This window comes from Hydractinia symbiolongicarpus, chromosome 7 (genome assembly GCF_029227915.1).
Source record: "Hydractinia symbiolongicarpus strain clone_291-10 chromosome 7, HSymV2.1, whole genome shotgun sequence".
Classification (NCBI taxonomy): Eukaryota; Metazoa; Cnidaria; class Hydrozoa; order Anthoathecata; family Hydractiniidae; genus Hydractinia; species Hydractinia symbiolongicarpus.
The window spans coordinates 11,921,207-11,938,778 of NC_079881.1; the positions used below are offsets into that span (position 1 = coordinate 11,921,207).

General features: G+C 33.7%; 1 protein-coding gene across 3 annotated transcripts; it reads right to left on the reverse strand.

The window, feature by feature from the left end:
* Nucleotides 1-2,345: 2,345 nt before the first annotated feature.
* Nucleotides 2,346-14,079, reverse strand: LOC130648756 (patched domain-containing protein 3-like). 3 transcript variants are annotated; one of them, XM_057454841.1, is made up of 8 exons: nt 13,968-14,079; nt 10,247-10,433; nt 6,131-7,052; nt 5,419-5,568; nt 4,755-5,083; nt 3,568-4,516; nt 3,218-3,355; nt 2,346-2,592 (listed from the first exon to the last, which is right to left on the reverse strand). In XM_057454841.1, exons 3-8 carry the CDS (start codon nt 7,023-7,025, stop codon nt 2,402-2,404), a joined length of 2,652 nt encoding a protein of 883 aa, XP_057310824.1. In that variant the 5' UTR covers nt 7,026-7,052; nt 10,247-10,433; nt 13,968-14,079; the 3' UTR covers nt 2,346-2,401. The 3 variants fall into 3 exon arrangements, with proteins under 3 accessions (XP_057310824.1, XP_057310825.1, XP_057310826.1); XM_057454842.1 differs by having other exon boundaries at nt 10,238-10,433; XM_057454843.1 differs by lacking the exon at nt 10,247-10,433 and having other exon boundaries at nt 13,968-14,047.
* Nucleotides 14,080-17,572: the final 3,493 nt, after the last annotated feature.

Sequence of the window (17,572 nt, forward strand, 5' to 3'; positions counted from 1 at the left end):
GAATAAGTCCAGTGCAGAAGTGTAAAGTTGGCTTAACTCTCGTGGTTTGGAAATGATTATATAGTGACAAAAAAACAAACAACAGAAATAAATATAAAAATTTAAAAGAATCTTCGCTGTTCATTTTCTTTTTCTACAATTAGATATCATAACATATCATTCTGTGTATATATATATATTAATTAAAAATGCTTACATAATGAAAAAAAACACAACACAAAACGCGGGTGTTCTGTTATTTTTATATTCACAGCACAAGAATTTAAGAGGAATTTCTATTACTTTTCACAAGTTTGTGCCGCTGCTGAGACTGTGCCCTGTAGATTGTTCTAAACATTATTGCATTCCAATCAATGACATTAGAAAATAAACAATTAAAAAAGAGCCATGCAGTTTATTATAAAAATTTCAATTAAATTTAAAAATACCAAAGGATAAAATATACATAATATAATTAGGAGAAATATTAAGTTCAGCTGTTACCAAGACGAGTTTTTATTCAGATTTGTTATCTTTGCATAGAAAACATAGACGTTACAATATTGAATTATAGCCAGGAGCAGCACGTGCAATAAGATTTTCGCAAATAACACGAGCATTATCTGTCATATAATTCTGCAAAATGCAATGAAAATCCTAAATCCGTTAGTAAAAAAGCAAAACTCATTTAAAAACATTGCAGCTCACAGTACCTTAACCCTATTCGGTCCGGGGTTTTTCGAACATACTATGACTGGGGGGGGGATTGCGCCCCCCCCCCTCAATAACTTTTCATAGGATTGTTCAAATTGAATCAAACTTGGCACACTTATAGTACGTCATAAAAGGAACAAAATGGCGGCAATAAATTTTTGCTTGCGTCAGCACATTTTCTGTGACGTCATCAGAAGCTTGAAAATTGTTAAAAATGCCACTATCTGCTTAAAATATAATTACTTTTGTTCTAGAGCGAATTTTTACATTCTGTTTGAAGTTTCTGAAAGCTAAATAAAGTTTTTTTATTATATCGATTAAAAAATTGCCCGAAAATCCGTTTTTTTTCGATTTTTGGGTAAAATCCGACAAAATCGGGAAATCGGATTAATCACGTGTCAAAATTATTCAAAATGATTCTTCTTGATGAAACAAAGTTGTGTTGCAAGTTTCAAGTTCTAAGGATAATCCTAACAGGAGTTATTATATTTTCCTCATTATAAGGATTTCATAGAGATTTTAGGAGTAGTTTCGAGTAATGGCCAATATCAAAGCCTCTGAAAGGTATGGGACCTAAAAATTTAGCATGCAGGTGTCTAATAGATAAATGTTGAAACTCAGTAAATATTATAGCCATATAAGAAAGCAACCAGGAGTTATTAAAAAAAACCGTCAGGGGGGGGGGGCGGAATCCGCCCCCCCTCCCCCCCCGGACCGAATAGGGTTAAACAGTACAGGGGAGGCGCACATCGGATATTTCTTTGCTTACTAAATTTATTAGCTGTTAGAGAACACTCTCGCTTTTGACAACAAGCTGCAAATCAACCATTATATCAGAGATGGAGACGAGAATATTTTTGCTAATGCAAAAATCTAAATAAATACGAAAGTTGTTGTGCACTACCAGCTATCAGTTATTTCAACAAACCAATTTTGGAGCTGAAGATGTAAATTTTGTTAGTTACGTTCATGTAAAGCTACAACCACTTCGGAAAGCTACATCCACTTCGGAAAATTATCATTTAAGGCATTTGTTATTTAGTTAAAATAAAACATGACACCTGGATTCATGTCTCTTAAAAATGCACTCTTTTATAGAGGATATATAGTGCGGAGGTTTGCAGTCTCTTTAGGTGTGCCATGTGCACTGATTAACGTCGTCATATCACGCAGTGTAAACCTATGCAACTATACATCTTTGTAGAAGACACGTGGTGCCGTTTTGTGCTTTCGTTTTCAACAAGGGCTTACGAAGTCAAGATGCTTAAGAAAGAAAAATATTAAAATTATTTCAATCAACTTTATGTTTATAATTTTTTTCATGCATGGTAAACTGAATTTGGTTATAAAAAATTTGAGTTCTAAAATTCAACGGTTCCAAGTGCTTTTTCAGGGTAATTTATTTCGCATTTGAAGTTAGATTAATTTCTTATTAAACCCCTTAAACCCCTCGTAAGTACATAAGTTCTTGTTGACTATCGATTGCTGACGATGTCGTGAATGACGATGTCGTTCATTTTATATTCTCCCCGAGCTATATAACTTAGGCGTAACTGGGATTAATTCTGTTGTGCAAAAACCCATCAGCTCGTTACAATTGTTTTCTGCTAATCTCGCATTCTGTCTACATGGCTGCATATTCGATAGTGGAATAAAATATTTTAGTCCTTTATTACAAACAATAAAATTATGATATATACAAAAGATATCAATCCACAACGGTCATTTCAGCTGCTTGGTGTTTTGTTGGATTTTCAGTGTTATGTTGACAATTATCATCCATTGAAACTTCATCTTTGGTGACTGCCTTATTTGTAATTCCGTTCATCACAGTATTTGATGTCTTACTTGCTCGCATCTCGTCGATAAAAGAGATTCTGATATTGGTTCTGCAAAATACTAAATCAATAGTCGTCTTTTAATTATGAGGGATACTTACCCTTTTAATTAAAAAATAAGGTACTGAAATTAGAAAATAGAATTGGTAACACTTTGTGTATATAAGTTAAACCTTTGTTTTTATTTCTACAATATTATCCCGCTACCTGTATGTCAGCAATGCTGTATTTCTTAACATTTTAAAAGGAGTAATGGCAATGGAATTATACGTTAGTGTTCGAATGTCTACACAAATTTGTGCACTATTCAATAAAAATCAACTATTTCAATTCCCATGTAAAGCGGCTAGGTAGCTAAATATCTGATTGAAAACATTATATCGGATCTAATTGGTCAAATTATGTAATGTGTCCGTCACTCTTTTTTTAGCATTTAGTTTGATTAATTTAAAACTACATTGGTATATCATTCTCTTAAGACTAGGGTGAAACTTATATTTGGAGTACAATTTAAATCAATATTTTTTTGCCAATAAGTTTATGCAACTAATCTTAAACTAATTTGAGCAAAAAAAAAAACAGGGAAAAGCGTCCTTGATGCAAAAGGTATTATGCTAAACTTTACATCACCGTCAAAAATAATGGATTTTTAAGGCAGTTAACATTAAGGTAGGTCATTTACTCACCCGAAAGAAACACTGGTAGAAATAACAACCCATTGAGTAATCCTAACGCAACTATACCAAACATCATTTTGAAAAAGATACGAAAGATTTGAGATTCACTGATCGACAGGACGATGATGCCCAAAAATGTTGATAGACCTAAAGTGTGTATGAAAATTAAGTTTGTTTCAATTTAATCCGATTCGGGTTCGACAGAGATTTTTTTTAATATCTCTTTTGTGCTTTGCTTCAGACTCTTAGATATTGGATTCGAAACTACCCCTCGAATTTTTATGAAATTTTTATAATCACAAAAAAGTGCTAAGAAATGTCTGATGTAAAGAAGTGCATTTTTTATTAGAAAACCTTACCTCCCATAAACACACTTGAACCAATTGATCCTAAAGCGTGGACGATTCTTTCTTCAGGTGTTGGAGCGTTTGATATCATATACGCATGCGCAATATGAGCAGAATAGTCTACAGCAAATCCAATTGCCATTATAGTAATTACCATGGAAATAGAATTTAACGCCACATTCCATGCTGCCATCAAAGCAAATAATTCAACAACCAGTGATGCGAAACCAATCGACACTAGTATAACAACACCTGGATGAACGAGGTATGGTGTTGTAATAACCACAATGGCGCAACCACAAATAAGGAGGTTTCGAATTGTTTCTGATTGGACTACTAGTACTTGCTCTCTGTAGAAATATTCTCGGTTTACTGCAAAAAGTCCTTCGATATTTAATTTCTCAAGATTGTCCCGAAAGTTCACCATGCTATCTGTTTTCCAAGTCCACGAATCAACATTTTTCTCTCTGCACATGACTTTGGATGCTCTAATTTTACCATCCTTCCATTTTAAATCGCCATTATGCATAGGTTTGTCCTTTAGAAATTGGTTCAACTGAGAGTAAAAAGCTGGACCTGTGCAATTCAATCTTTTATTTCCAAAGCAGTAAGAAGAATTTAGAAAGTTATTCATCCAGCTGATTGTTTCGCTTGGAATCATATATTTGTTTTCTTCGCAAACTTTAGCAATCTTTGCATATTTTTGTTGGCTGTCATAATCAGTATAATCAAATTTTGCATCATCTAGAATAACATTAACTCCGAATCCCGATGGATATGCTAAATTAGCATCTAAAAATTTCACAAAATCTGATCCGTCTGGAGCTAACTCTCTCAAGTCATACTTTTCTTCAACTTTAGTTGCTCCATACACACTTACACCAAACAAACCAAGCGCAAGAACAATAACAAATACTCTGACAGGTAACTTCATTAATAATCGACCCCATCGAATCATAATCTGCAACAAGAATACAAGAATTTCCTGAAATCTTACGGATTAACTTTGCAACTAACGTAATGGAAAGTTTTATTTGTAGCTTTTGATAAAAGCACCAACAAGTCACTCGAATTTATGTTTTGAACAATTATATTATTATCTCTAAGGTGCTAATGCAAGATACATGTCATTAGATTCTACAGTGGCACTTACCAACGAGTTAACAGATGAGAAGAAAAAGTTGTTGTTGATTACTCACCTTATCAGAAATTCCTTTTTGACATTTTTTCCACGGTTCGTAACCTTTCACTTTTTTGCATGGGAAAAAGTCCATTTTTCCTGATTCAATTCGTTTAATGTCAAACGACAGTACAGCAATCATTAACGACAGAAGTATAAAATAACTAAACAAAATCGACAGGGAGGCGTACAAGCAAAAGTATCGTATAGCAGGAAAGATGGAGCTGGCACTAACTGCAAACGCAATCATATCTGTAAGTGTTGTCATAGTTACTGATGCACCAACATGGCCCAATGCTATTTCCAAACGACTTAAACCACGCTTTTCTTGACTTACATGATCAAGTGCTAGAATGGCAATGATTAACTCGTACAGTTAAATAAATTTTTTAGAGATAAACTGACTGACAAAATAATAAGTATGAGACCTAAACGTTTCATACACAGTAGTTTTGGAAAATGTTAAATGCACACGGATTAACAGTACCATTTGAACTATATTACTATTTATGACACGTCTTAAAAGCCTTGTCTTATATTTGAAGGATTTTGTATATGGGGTTTCAAAATCATTTTGTCTGCGATGTAGCATTATAACCAAACAACAACAAGGATGATAATGGTGCAACTCCTATCTCCAGTCTTGACAGGGTTAAAAAAAGAAGGAGATATGTATGACTTACCATCAATGATTATAAACATATCATCTATACCAACACCAAGAACTAAGAAAGGAACAGTGCCCACAAATGCAACGTAATATGTTCCAGTAGACATCACAAATCCAAATGATGAGCCAATACCAAACATAATACAAACAATACCAATCATTCCTAGTAAGACAGACGAAATAAAACCACAACGTATATAAAATGGTAATGCTGTGCCATGACAGAAACACACAAGTATTTTTTTTGAAAAAAAAACTATTTTCAAAATGCTTTGCCTCTTATGTTTCTAATCGGATATTTGGACAGCTGTCCACACTACAGTTCTGGACGTAAATTATTGCAAAGGAGGTCGCAACAACAAGCACGTGAGCAAGTTACACGCATCCCGGACTAGTTAATATTCACAGCAAATATTTGCTGACATCAGCACGCTAAGATTTTTCGACTTTTTGCATCATTCCGCGTCGTGGAGCGGATTGTTTAATAAAGCGGACTATTGTGATGTTAGCTAATTAGACGGCCAAAAACGCCCTTTTGCAAAAATATTACGTCCGGAAATGTAGCTTCTCAGTTATAAAAGTATGTATGTGCAAGAAAAAGTTATTTGTTTGTGCTGTAGCTGCAGGAAAAAATAATTATAATGGAATTAGCTGTAAAGAGCTGGAAGAGGAATGCATGTTAAAAAATGGTTTAGGTAGATAGTTGAGAAATGTTAGTTACTTACCAACTAGGAAATGACCTCCAACAACATCTCTGAACTTGGATAAAGCAAACGTTGTGAAAACACACATAAGCGTTATGGACACCGCAATGAATTTAATGTCCCCACCAGAACTTTCAGATAACTCATCATCAATACTCCTTATTGTTCTAATGTAAATTCTCATACCCTCTTGATCAAATTCACTTTGCTTTGATTCCAAGAAATCAATGATCTCCTTTTCAACTTCGCTATTTTTATCATACAGTTCATCTGTTTCAGGATATCTTGCAAAATATTGCATACGTAAAGAGACAGCTCTTACAGAACCATTTTTATAGCTATAATGTCCAAGAATTTCTCTTAGTCTAACAGAGGCTGGTAGTCCACTGTTCAGTAAAATTGTATCATCATTTAAAGAGTTTAGTAGTGTCGACTGAATGGAAGTGTTGGTGATCCAACTGTTGTTGTATTGAAACAAATCTAAAATGCCTTCATAATAGCATCCATACACTGTGGAGTCGTTTCGTACGCGTGCACATGTGTCATTATAACTTGTGTTATGCACGACGCCATTATGAAGCAACAGGGCAGCTTTTAATGCTTTTGTGTTCAATATGGAACTTTGATCTTTCATTTCAAGTATAAACACTTCTGGTAACGCTTTGCTTGGAAATGAGCTCTTTGCACGATTATCATTTTGACCAGAGAGGCTGTCCTGTGGAAAGTACAATTTCTCGCCGTGATTTTGTAAATTAAACCGAGCAAAACCAGCCATGAGTCCCAAAGATATAAATATTGATAAAAATATTACAGTTTTTGGATAAGAACCAATTAAACGCGCCCATTTGATAAAAACTTTCTCGAAGAAACTGTTTAACGAAGCGCAAATTTTCACCCATCCACGCCAAATCTTCATTCTTGTAAATTAACTCAAGATATAACACTGGAAATAAATTACGTAAACATAATCAAGTTAAGAAAATAATATTAAAAAAGTGCGTAATCAATTTGAATTAACATTAACAAAGCTAAGGTAAAAACGCATCTCAAAAAAATATTACTAAGCCTGAATAAAAGCATAGCGCACAACGTAAAATATGTGAAAACATAGAGGAAAGTAGGATTGTTGCATGAAAGGAAGGAGAAAGTGGAGGTAGAGAAACATCCGAAAAGCTTTCCAATTCCCTAAAGGGGATAACACATCAACACATAGCACAAGCACAAACGTAGCACCACCACGACGAATCGAGTGAGTACAATATTGTGAGGACCCCTAACTCTATCAACACCTTTTTTCATAAAGGACATGAAAGATATGTTAATACAGTGATGAGTAGCGTGGAGGATTGGCGCCAACAAAAAGCTTGGATTGAGAGAAAAAAACATGGAAAATAGCCCGAAAATAGCCCAAAATGGACAAAGCAGAGAAGAAGGAATAGCCACCGGTGGAACAATTATTGTCCTAGTTGGATGAACAGACACTGACAGGTATGCACGTGTAGATTAACCTTTGCTATAAAAAATCCCTGTTTGATCATAGAACAAACATGCCGATAGTTTGAACGTTTTATTTTCTAATATGGAGGTACGTTTTGACACACCTTCCAACTCGTATGGAACAGTCATGCATGATGCGTAGGAGAGGATCAGGTTTGGGGACATCTCGAAACGCGCAGACAATAGTAAGTTTACATTGAGTAAGAACATAGATTTAAGACCAGTTTCAAGCCGGAATCCCAGGAACACCTTTTAGCAACTCCAAAATCATAACAGAATAAGACTAATAGTCAAATAAATCAGAGGAAGTCAAGAAATAGAACGGATGAAGAGAAACAAACTGGCAAAAGACAATAATTCATACAAAAATAGAAGAACAGCTAGTTAGGATGGCGAAGAAGATTTCTTTGTTGTGGCCAGTTCTTTGGATTTAGGACATTGATAGGTGGTGATAGTTAAAGTTTTTAGAACGACGACTTTAACAGTGGTGACTAAGAATACCAAATTCGTGTAGAATCCAGCCAGGAAAGTTTGGGATGTTTTTTTAGTTTTGACGATTGCTTAAAAGCGATAGACACTGCAGCAGCTTAAAAGGTTTGCGATGTTGAATCTTTATATTCTGAACCTTCTGGCGTTTGAGGAGGTGATATAAGATATAAGAGCATCCATACAGAAGCATCCATATCGGTGATAAATGCATGTTTAACTTGACAATGATGATTGGTTAGATAGTAATATAAAAGATTAGTTACAGACGCATTAATAAGAAGCTTGTGCGTTGAATTTTGTTGATAAATCTTTATTTTCTTTTAAAGTTTAAAAACTTTCATATATTGTTACTTGAATGTTTTTTTTTGTGTATGCATCTCTTAAACGCAATATCTAAAAGCGTTTTTTTTTTAAGTGATATAAACATTTATTCACCCTTGCCATTACCAACATGTCAACCTTTATTCTTTCTTCCTACTGATACTACGTTATGTGTTATCGATGTATTAGAAAAAAATAGATTGCTCATTGTTGATATGCCAGGCCAATATTTCGGCATATGATTATTTGCACTGTGATAACTGCAGCGTTTCATGTTTATTAAAATTTCACACCAGTCTACACGAGATTATATTTTTTATGTAGTTTCGACTAGATTTCATGGATTGTCTTAAAGCAGCGAAATTCTCATAGATCATTTCTAATGAAAACATTTTGCGGGAATCTTTTGCAAATCTTACAAAAACTGCAAAAATTTCTATCGCAAATACATAGACCATGGTTTTTAATACCCTGAAAGGTCAGCAAATTATCCCAGGTATCCGAGATAGATCAAGCAATGTGGGATTCCTAAAAAGTCTCAATCATAGTTAATAATCTGCATTTTTAATCCATAGCTATAATTTTCAAATTACGCATTCAATACAAATGAATAAAATTACAGATTCTACATGCAGTTATACATAACATATATTATTATGATTGAAAAGTAGCTACTAAATGTACTTTAAATCGATCGTAAAAAATTCTAGAAATGCTATGTAACAAATCTTGTTGTAAAATTGATGATTCGAACAATAAAAACACCAGGTCAAAGATATAATGGAATGGGCGCGGCCTAGTACTTGAACTTAAAATTCACGCAACGTGGTAAACATGAAGTATTATCAAAAAGAAAGAAACAACAACACGTACGATTTTTATCCTCAGTATGAAAAGAACGCTACATGTGTTCGAGGCTGAACAAACGCCCAGAGGTTCATACGGAGTGTATGGCAAGCAGAAATAGCGCGTAGATAAAAATAGAAGGCTTCAAATTTCTGGATAGTACCGATATAAACACTTTTTCTGTTATAAGAATATCAGGTTGAGATTTAAAGTAAGTCAATAGATATATTGTTTAGAACAATAGGGAATAATAAGCAAAAAATAAATAATGACCAGCCTGGTTATAATTTTCATTTTCTTATGAAAAAAGCGTGTCTATGCACGGGTCTATGCTGAAACGCAAAGACCAGGTGGGCTGAGATTAAGAATGGCCACAGACTTTCTACAAGGTTAATCAAAAAAATCTAGTAGAAAGTGTTCATCTTATATCAAACTTCGTTTTGGATGGGTAACTCTTTTTAAGTCCACGCAGTTGTTGTTTCTTACCTGTTCAAAGAATGTTTTATTTCTATTATTCTTTTTGTAAAAAGGTATAACACAAGAAGACATTTAATAGATCATAATCATGATCTAGGGCTTCAGGTTTCACTTTTCTCGAATGCCGCATAGTGTAAAACCAGGACGCAATAATGTCAATTTTGAACTATACAAGATTTCAAATGTTTTATTTTGTCCTCAGGAAAAGTTAAAATGATTTTAGTGCATCGCACTTTTTAAAAAAGATGAGAATTTCCTTTCTTGTCAAAAATTGATGGAAATAATCAGGAAGGCTGTGAAATATCTGGAAACGTTTAATGTTCCGTAGAAAAGCTGTAATGAAGAAATTATAACCACGTTTTTTAAAAAATGCGTTACACAAATAAAGTAAGTGCAAAAGTAGAATAGACTATTAGTAAACCATTGAAAATAGAATAGATAGAATCGTAATAAATCATTATACAACAATGTTTTGAAATATTTCCTTTTAATACTTACATCGCTTACCTGGTAAGTTTCTCCTGTTTTTTTTTGTTTTTTTTCACACCTACATATCTCTTTTATATCTTCTGGTTGTTAACTCATTTTGTCATGAATTTTTCAATATTTTTTGATGGATAATAGTTGTCTTCTGTTGCATAAATACACACCACTGAATGATGACCCTCGTGATGAAACAAACAGATTACATTTCCTACAATTAATGGAAAATAAATGCTATTAAACGTTGCGAAAATAAGTTAAAATTATTGTCAATTCTTGTCACCATGACTTTTATGTAATAAACACAAATCACGATGGAGAGGGATTGGTGACTAGGTGTATTTACTACTTTCATAAGTTAATTAAAAACTATCCTTAGTAATATCTTTTCGTTTCACACACACAATTAAACTTTATTAAAATACTTTATCATTTAATCATGTCATTGTATTAAAAAAGAAAGATTAAATTCTGCTGACAAAGTAGTATCCCGATAACTTCGTTCTCATGTCCCTGCTTACAAGGACTTTTGAAATTCTTGGAATCAAAATTATTATTTCCATTTGTTTCAAGTAGATAGAAAACTAATTCTTTTTTAAAAAAAGTATTCATGTACATATTGATATAAAAATATTAATAAACAAGTTTGTTTCCAGTCCTTCTTGGTGCGAAGGCACGTATTTATGCGACTTATTTTAATTTGCAGTACAGTCATTTATTACAGAAACTCTAAGCAGTGCACCTAAAAAATGTTTACAGAAATTCAATCTCAAACTTTTCACACGTGAAGGTTTCTGATATGAGAATTAAAACTATCAAAGTCTCATTGTCGTCACTTTGATCTAGTTACAGAGTCTGGGTTTGAAGTGGTGAATTTATTAAAGCTATTTGTAAATAACAAGTACCTTCGTATGTTGCGATTGATCTCATTATCTGTAAAACAGAGGTTAATCTTACAAAAAGACTTTAAAAGGGAAATTAACCTCAATATTATATTTTGATCTTTCATTCAACTAATCAAAACAAATCAAGAAAAACTATGACTATGATTGGTGAAGAGCCTACTGGAATAAGCTTCTGCTTTCATGTTTATTATTCCTCATGTATTATTTTCAGTTTTAAATATTATCAAACAAACTTGGGATACATATTATGAGTAACAACAGGGACAGAATAGGCCATGTTACAAAGTCATACAACCAAACTGAATGACACTTAACTCGATATCGATGAAATTCTCAGCATGCTGATGTTGACAGCAGATATTTTTTAATAAAACAATAGATATAGTCACGTGATCTGAGGCAAGCGTTAGAAGTTTAAATATGGCAGCATTTTGTAAACAAACACGAAACGCAACAGCGAGAATAAAATTGATAACACAGATTTATTTAATTAGCAATCGTACGGAAAACAGGGATTTATAGCATTATTGAAGTAACATATGGAATATGTGTATTATAAGCGAAGTTTAAGAATTAAACTTTCATCTTCAAAGTTATAAAATATTTTGTTAGGTTAAACATAGTTAGCAAGCAAGCTTTTTTTTAGTACCCAGACCACTTCTTATGGGATTAAAAGACAAGCAGGAAAGTGGGTAATTCACTAAAGTTTGAGTTAGAATTACTTAATTACAATGGTTAGAGCTAACTGCTCCATTTATAGTTGTTTAATTCCTCGAATGCATCTTCTGTCTTTAAAATTACACAGGCTAATGACGAGTATAGGGTTAGATAATGAGCTATTTATACATTTTTAGTCGCCTGTCAATACAAAGGTTATACTAAACACAAATCTAATTTACTTGTGAATGAATAAAACTTATGTACATTGATTTCATTGTTTGCCTCGTGGCTAGCTTGCCTGTCTGCCATTTCGCTTTTTTCTTGAGGGGAATTGTTGTTATCGTGGATAATATGGATATCCCTCAGAAAATAGCTAAGTCATTCCTTGCTTTGCCCTTGATCACTAATTATCTTTAACCAAAAAAAATAATATCATTTTGAAAAAGTATTTTCTTGTATGCACACAAATTGTAGCTATGCGTTCCTTCTCTCTAAAGGTAGGTTTTTATACGACTGCATTTTATGCTCCAGCGGAAAAAGCTCAAGAACTTTGCTCTTAAGTTTTAACTTAATGGAAATCAATTTTCTCCTTGAGAACAAAGATGTCCAGAATAAAATGGCTGCCGTAAACAGAAGAAAAACCTTTTGGTAAAAAATTTAAAAAATAATGACAACCTTGTTTTTAATGGCAGAATATTAATAGAAGACGTAACAGGAAACAACGACTAAGAAAGATGAGAAAAATTTTTCAGGAAAAAGAGGACAGTTGTTATTTGCTGTTAGGTTATGAATTTAATTGAAGTAAGTTCCTTCTCAGTTTGTAGGATCGTTACGACTTTTCTATGAATACATGTCAATCAGTAGTTATTCGTCTACCCTCGGTAATAATTTTAAGCCTCGATGATGTTTCCGTAGAAAAAAATGGGCTTAGTTCGGCAAGGTTCCGCATCTTTCCGCCTACAACGCAGTTCTTAGAGCCAAAAGGGATTACCGCGGAAAATGTAAACATTCAAAAAGATCTATGCATACACAACACATAAAGAAATGAACTAACTTACTTTACACAATACCTTTAACTTAATAAAATGACATAGAAATTAAAATAAACACCAAGAACACTAAAGACAGATTTGGGTACCATAACACTTTTCTGATCATAGTTACGTCATTTATTACATTATTACACATTACGCGCTCGATCCAGCTTTTTTTTTGCTTTCAAAGTTTGTGACCGAAAGAAAAAAAAAAGCAAGGTTTTTTTAATTCTTCCTGTTGAAGTATGCAACAAAAATAAAATATTTTCAATTGTCGACAATAATTTGTGGGTTAACTTGCCCTTAATTTAGAGCATAAAGATCACAAAATACTAAAAAATAAAATTAAAAATACCTTTACTAAATCTTTTCTGTCAAGCATGCTGGAATAGAATCAGTATGGAGGTACGTCCTCAAAAGGGTTTTCATTATAGAAGGCATAAGTATTGTTAAGATTGTAAAGGAATCTTGTCAAAGATGTCGTTTTTCGGAGTACCCCAAAAGAACCTCCCTAGTGTTCCAGCTTTTTATCATACTCAAGTCGAAGTTACAGGTCCATTTGATTCATATTCCCCACATCATAAAAGGACTACAATTAAAATTTGGCTAGTCGTGTTTTGTTGTGACAACACAAGTGCAACATCAATTAAAGTAATGGAAAACGTTTTCTCTACTGCTTTTGTTCAAGCATTTGCCAGATTTTCATGTCTGTATGGATACCCCAATTTATTGTTATCGGATGAAGGAAGCCAATTGGCCAAGACATTTCAGACAATGGAGTTAAATTACGTTGATATCCAGCAAAATTTACATAAAAATCAGATCAAATATGGATTGTGTTCAGTTGGTGGGCACAATATGAATGACCGTGTTGAAAGAAAAATCAAAGAAATTAAAACCTTAGTAGTAGAGAAAACAACGCCTTGCAATCATGCAGTGGGAAACTGTAATTTTAGAGATAGCGAACAACTACGTCGGAAATTTCGATACCATGGATTTGAATACACCAACTCGGTTAATCATGGGTAGAAATAATGATCGAAACCCTATTGGAAGTACTGTTCTATCAACCGACCCTCTCAGAATTATTCAAGCAAATAATGCAGTTAAATACACAAAATACTAAAAAATAAAATTAAAAAATACCTTTATTGAATCTGTTAATGTATATTATTTTTCAAATATATCAGATTTTTATGTGTTAAAAGTCATTTTATTTTTTTGACTTCGTCGTTTTAAATCTTCTTAATATCTGAGCTGAAAATTACACCCGACAGAATTAAGAAGTAATTTTAGACCCGGTTTCTACATGTTAGTCATATTTACAAAATGGAATAGCGCCCCCGAGGCCTATGGAATTCATAAAGACACCGTTTATTCTCCTGGAAACAAATTATGTGCAGGGAGTCATGAGATTATTTCAATTATTGCGTAAGCCTTGTAAAAACGGCGAAAAGATTTATCAAGCCGATAAAACGATAGATATTATCAGATTAAGATTTTATTCATAGTAAATATATAATAACATATACATGTTGTTTTAATTTTACCTTTCTGTATCAAAAGGTAAAAACAAACTTTATTTTTATTTAAAATTGCAAAGTCATAGTTTTCAAAGGTACAAAAGGCTTACTGAATATCAAACAAGTGTACATTTCCCCGGATAAATTCTATTTTGCTGAGAGATCCATACTGCGCAAAAAACAAGTGAACAATCATTAATGCGGCCATATTATAGCTTACCATTGGGCTGCAAAGTGGCGGGAAAGTTATATGAAACACAGTTAAATTTAAATTATAAAAGTTGTAATACTTTAAATAATCACTAAAATATTAATTAAATTAAACTAAAGTTCCTTTGTGATACGCTGACATAATGCCTAGCAGCAAGATGTATTCGATCAGCGGTCCCTGGAACTGACGAACCCACGAGACTGCGTGTGGCTATATGATAACCATTTACGCACAAAATTTACCCGGACAGCGTGTATATGTAGTTGACACAACAAGTTGTTTTTTTAAAACCACTGTGAACGAAAAAACTTTGTCGAAAACTATTTAAGAGTGCCCTCCCTAATTTTCGTGAAGCTTTTTTTTCGTGCTAATAGATCACACATTATACTGCATTGAAGAAACGATCAATAATATTCACAATGAAAAAATGATAATGATTGAATCAAACACGAAACATGGGCGGGATTTCAATTATGTAAAGCCAACCCGGTTTTTACTACTTTACAAAGAGATAATGCAAGTCACATATAATTAAAAAAAAAAGAAAGAAATAGCTCACAGTGAACTGGAAAATTTAGTTTTTAGTTTGAAATCACTTACAGTTGAAACTTTGCATTACAACCCTGTCAAACTTTATGGCTCGAAAAACAAACAGGCTACCTAACCTGCCACGTCGTAGTCACTTAGCAAGGTTGGAAAGAAGTCAAATTTAATTCTATCGAATGGATTTTTTAACGTCAACTGAAGCGGCCTTCAGCTGCAGGTTTGCTTATCTAGAGTTACGGCTGCCGTGAGCCACAGATTCCCAAGACTTTTTCCAGAAGATCTTCAATCATGGACCAGATATAATGAAACAGCACGGTTAATTTCAAATTTCGCCGCGAAAAGTGATCACATTGGTTGTTTCTATATTATAGTCGCACGTTTTGAACTTGTCAATGCGTACAGCGGACTTTGGACTTCGGATTTTAGATCAGTATTTAGTTAAGTACATACTCTTGAAACAGGCTGGCTGTTGCTGTTGCGATTTTGTAGCCTGCTGGCTGTGGAGTAGTGACTATTACAACCTTTTGTCCTTTGTTTGGAAAATGGCGAAATACTTGCCATTAATTTTGTTAATAACAAGTAAAGTTTGTTATGATTAAAGGTTCAACCTGTCAGTCGCTAAACAGTTAATTTTCAAGAGTTTAACGAAAGCAGAGTTTGATTAATAAGTCTAGGTTTTATGAGTACATGTATGCATTTTCTTCCTTTCAGTTCTAATATTTTTGTTGCTCATGTGACACTGCCTCACCAGTGCCTTCCAGTGGAAAAAGAAAGAAGAAATAGAAAGAATGGCACTATGAATATTCCATACCCTTAAACACTCTCGGTTAGTTTGACCAGAATTGGGCTGTATATTCAGTGGTGTCCATCTTTTGGAGTGTGCATTGATGATATAGATTGCTGTATTAAGGAAAAAGAGAGATTTAAATAATCACGTCTAAATGAATAATAATAATGATTTAAAAATTAACTATAAGGCTAGCTAACTAGCTTTAATTTTGATAGTGAATTTATATGAAGTTGTACTTAACAACATCCGTCACTGTACAATGAAATTTTGATTAGTTGTTCATCGCAAAAATTTTTCACAAAGTGTAATTTTCAATACATTCTCCACCCAATTAATACCCTTTTGTATACAGGGCTCTAGTGTAGATCTATGACGTCATATACTAACAACTTTTAAAAGTTAAATATATTCAAGCGTTAGTAATCTCTCAATGGTATAATTATACTAAAACGCCTAAATATATTTTCAACGACATGTGTCACATGACAGTAAAAAAATGAATAGATGTTCTTTCAAACCAAAATTAAAAAAAATTAAACACAAAATTAAAGAAACCAAGCCAGATTTTTCTCCGTTTTTCAACTTTGGACAACTGGCTCAAATGGTAAATACACTGCAACCGACAAAATGCAAAGCTGTTACTTTTGCACACAAGTAGGCTAGGTGCAGCGTTTGAAATTTACTAGTCAATAAATAAGTTCAAACATTACGCCCCAGGAAAAAGAGATAATTGATATGTTGTACGAGACAGTAGTAGACATCGGTTTTACACTAGCCTATGCAATGGTAGGCAAGAGATTTTTACGGATAGGTCAACCGTCAGCCAAGATGGATGCTAACGATGTATTGAAAATCACTGGCTACTTCACAGCACGACATGCCAGTCGAGAAGTGGCCGTGAAAAAAGGGTGGATACCAGCCTCGATAGTCCCAAAAAATTATGTAAAAATAATAATATTATGTCCAAAATTTGTTTGCCTACATCAACAAACACAAAACAACATGGAAGAGGCCAAGAAATGCTCAACCGGCAAACACTTTTTATACTTCGAAAATTTTAAGTTCAAGGGGAATGGACAATTGGCAAAGACATGCACTAGGTGTCTCGATGCTAGCAAGGCATCAAAAGAACTTTGCTATATAGGCAAACACAACACAAAAGACATTGAAGAGAGTAAATGCACAGTAAATCACATTGTGATAGCTATTATCCGTTAGACAATTTCAATTTCAATGGGCAGCAGAATAAAATGTGCATCGGGTGCTATTGGAAAAGGCAACTGTTACGTATAAATAAATAAATTCCAACCATAGCAGTTATAGCCGGAGGAACCATTATTAATGCATTGGCTTTTAGCGGAGGTAATTATTTAATAAGTAAACTCTCAGGGCATGGTGAGGAGGAACGAAGAGGCACGATAAAGCAATTGAACAACTGCAAAGTGCGCAAGCGTAATGAGCGCGCGCCAGACAGGCAAAGATCGACTGGTATAATAAACAACGAGAGTTGCAGAGGCAAGCTGGTAAGGATGTGACAGAACTCGTGAAACGTATGAGACTAATATTACGTTGCAACGATCGATAAGGAACCAAAATTGTCTGATTTTACATACCCTCCAAACAACAACAAGACGGTGAATTAACCTTTATCGTTAGATCCTTGGCCTTTCTAGGTTTTGCA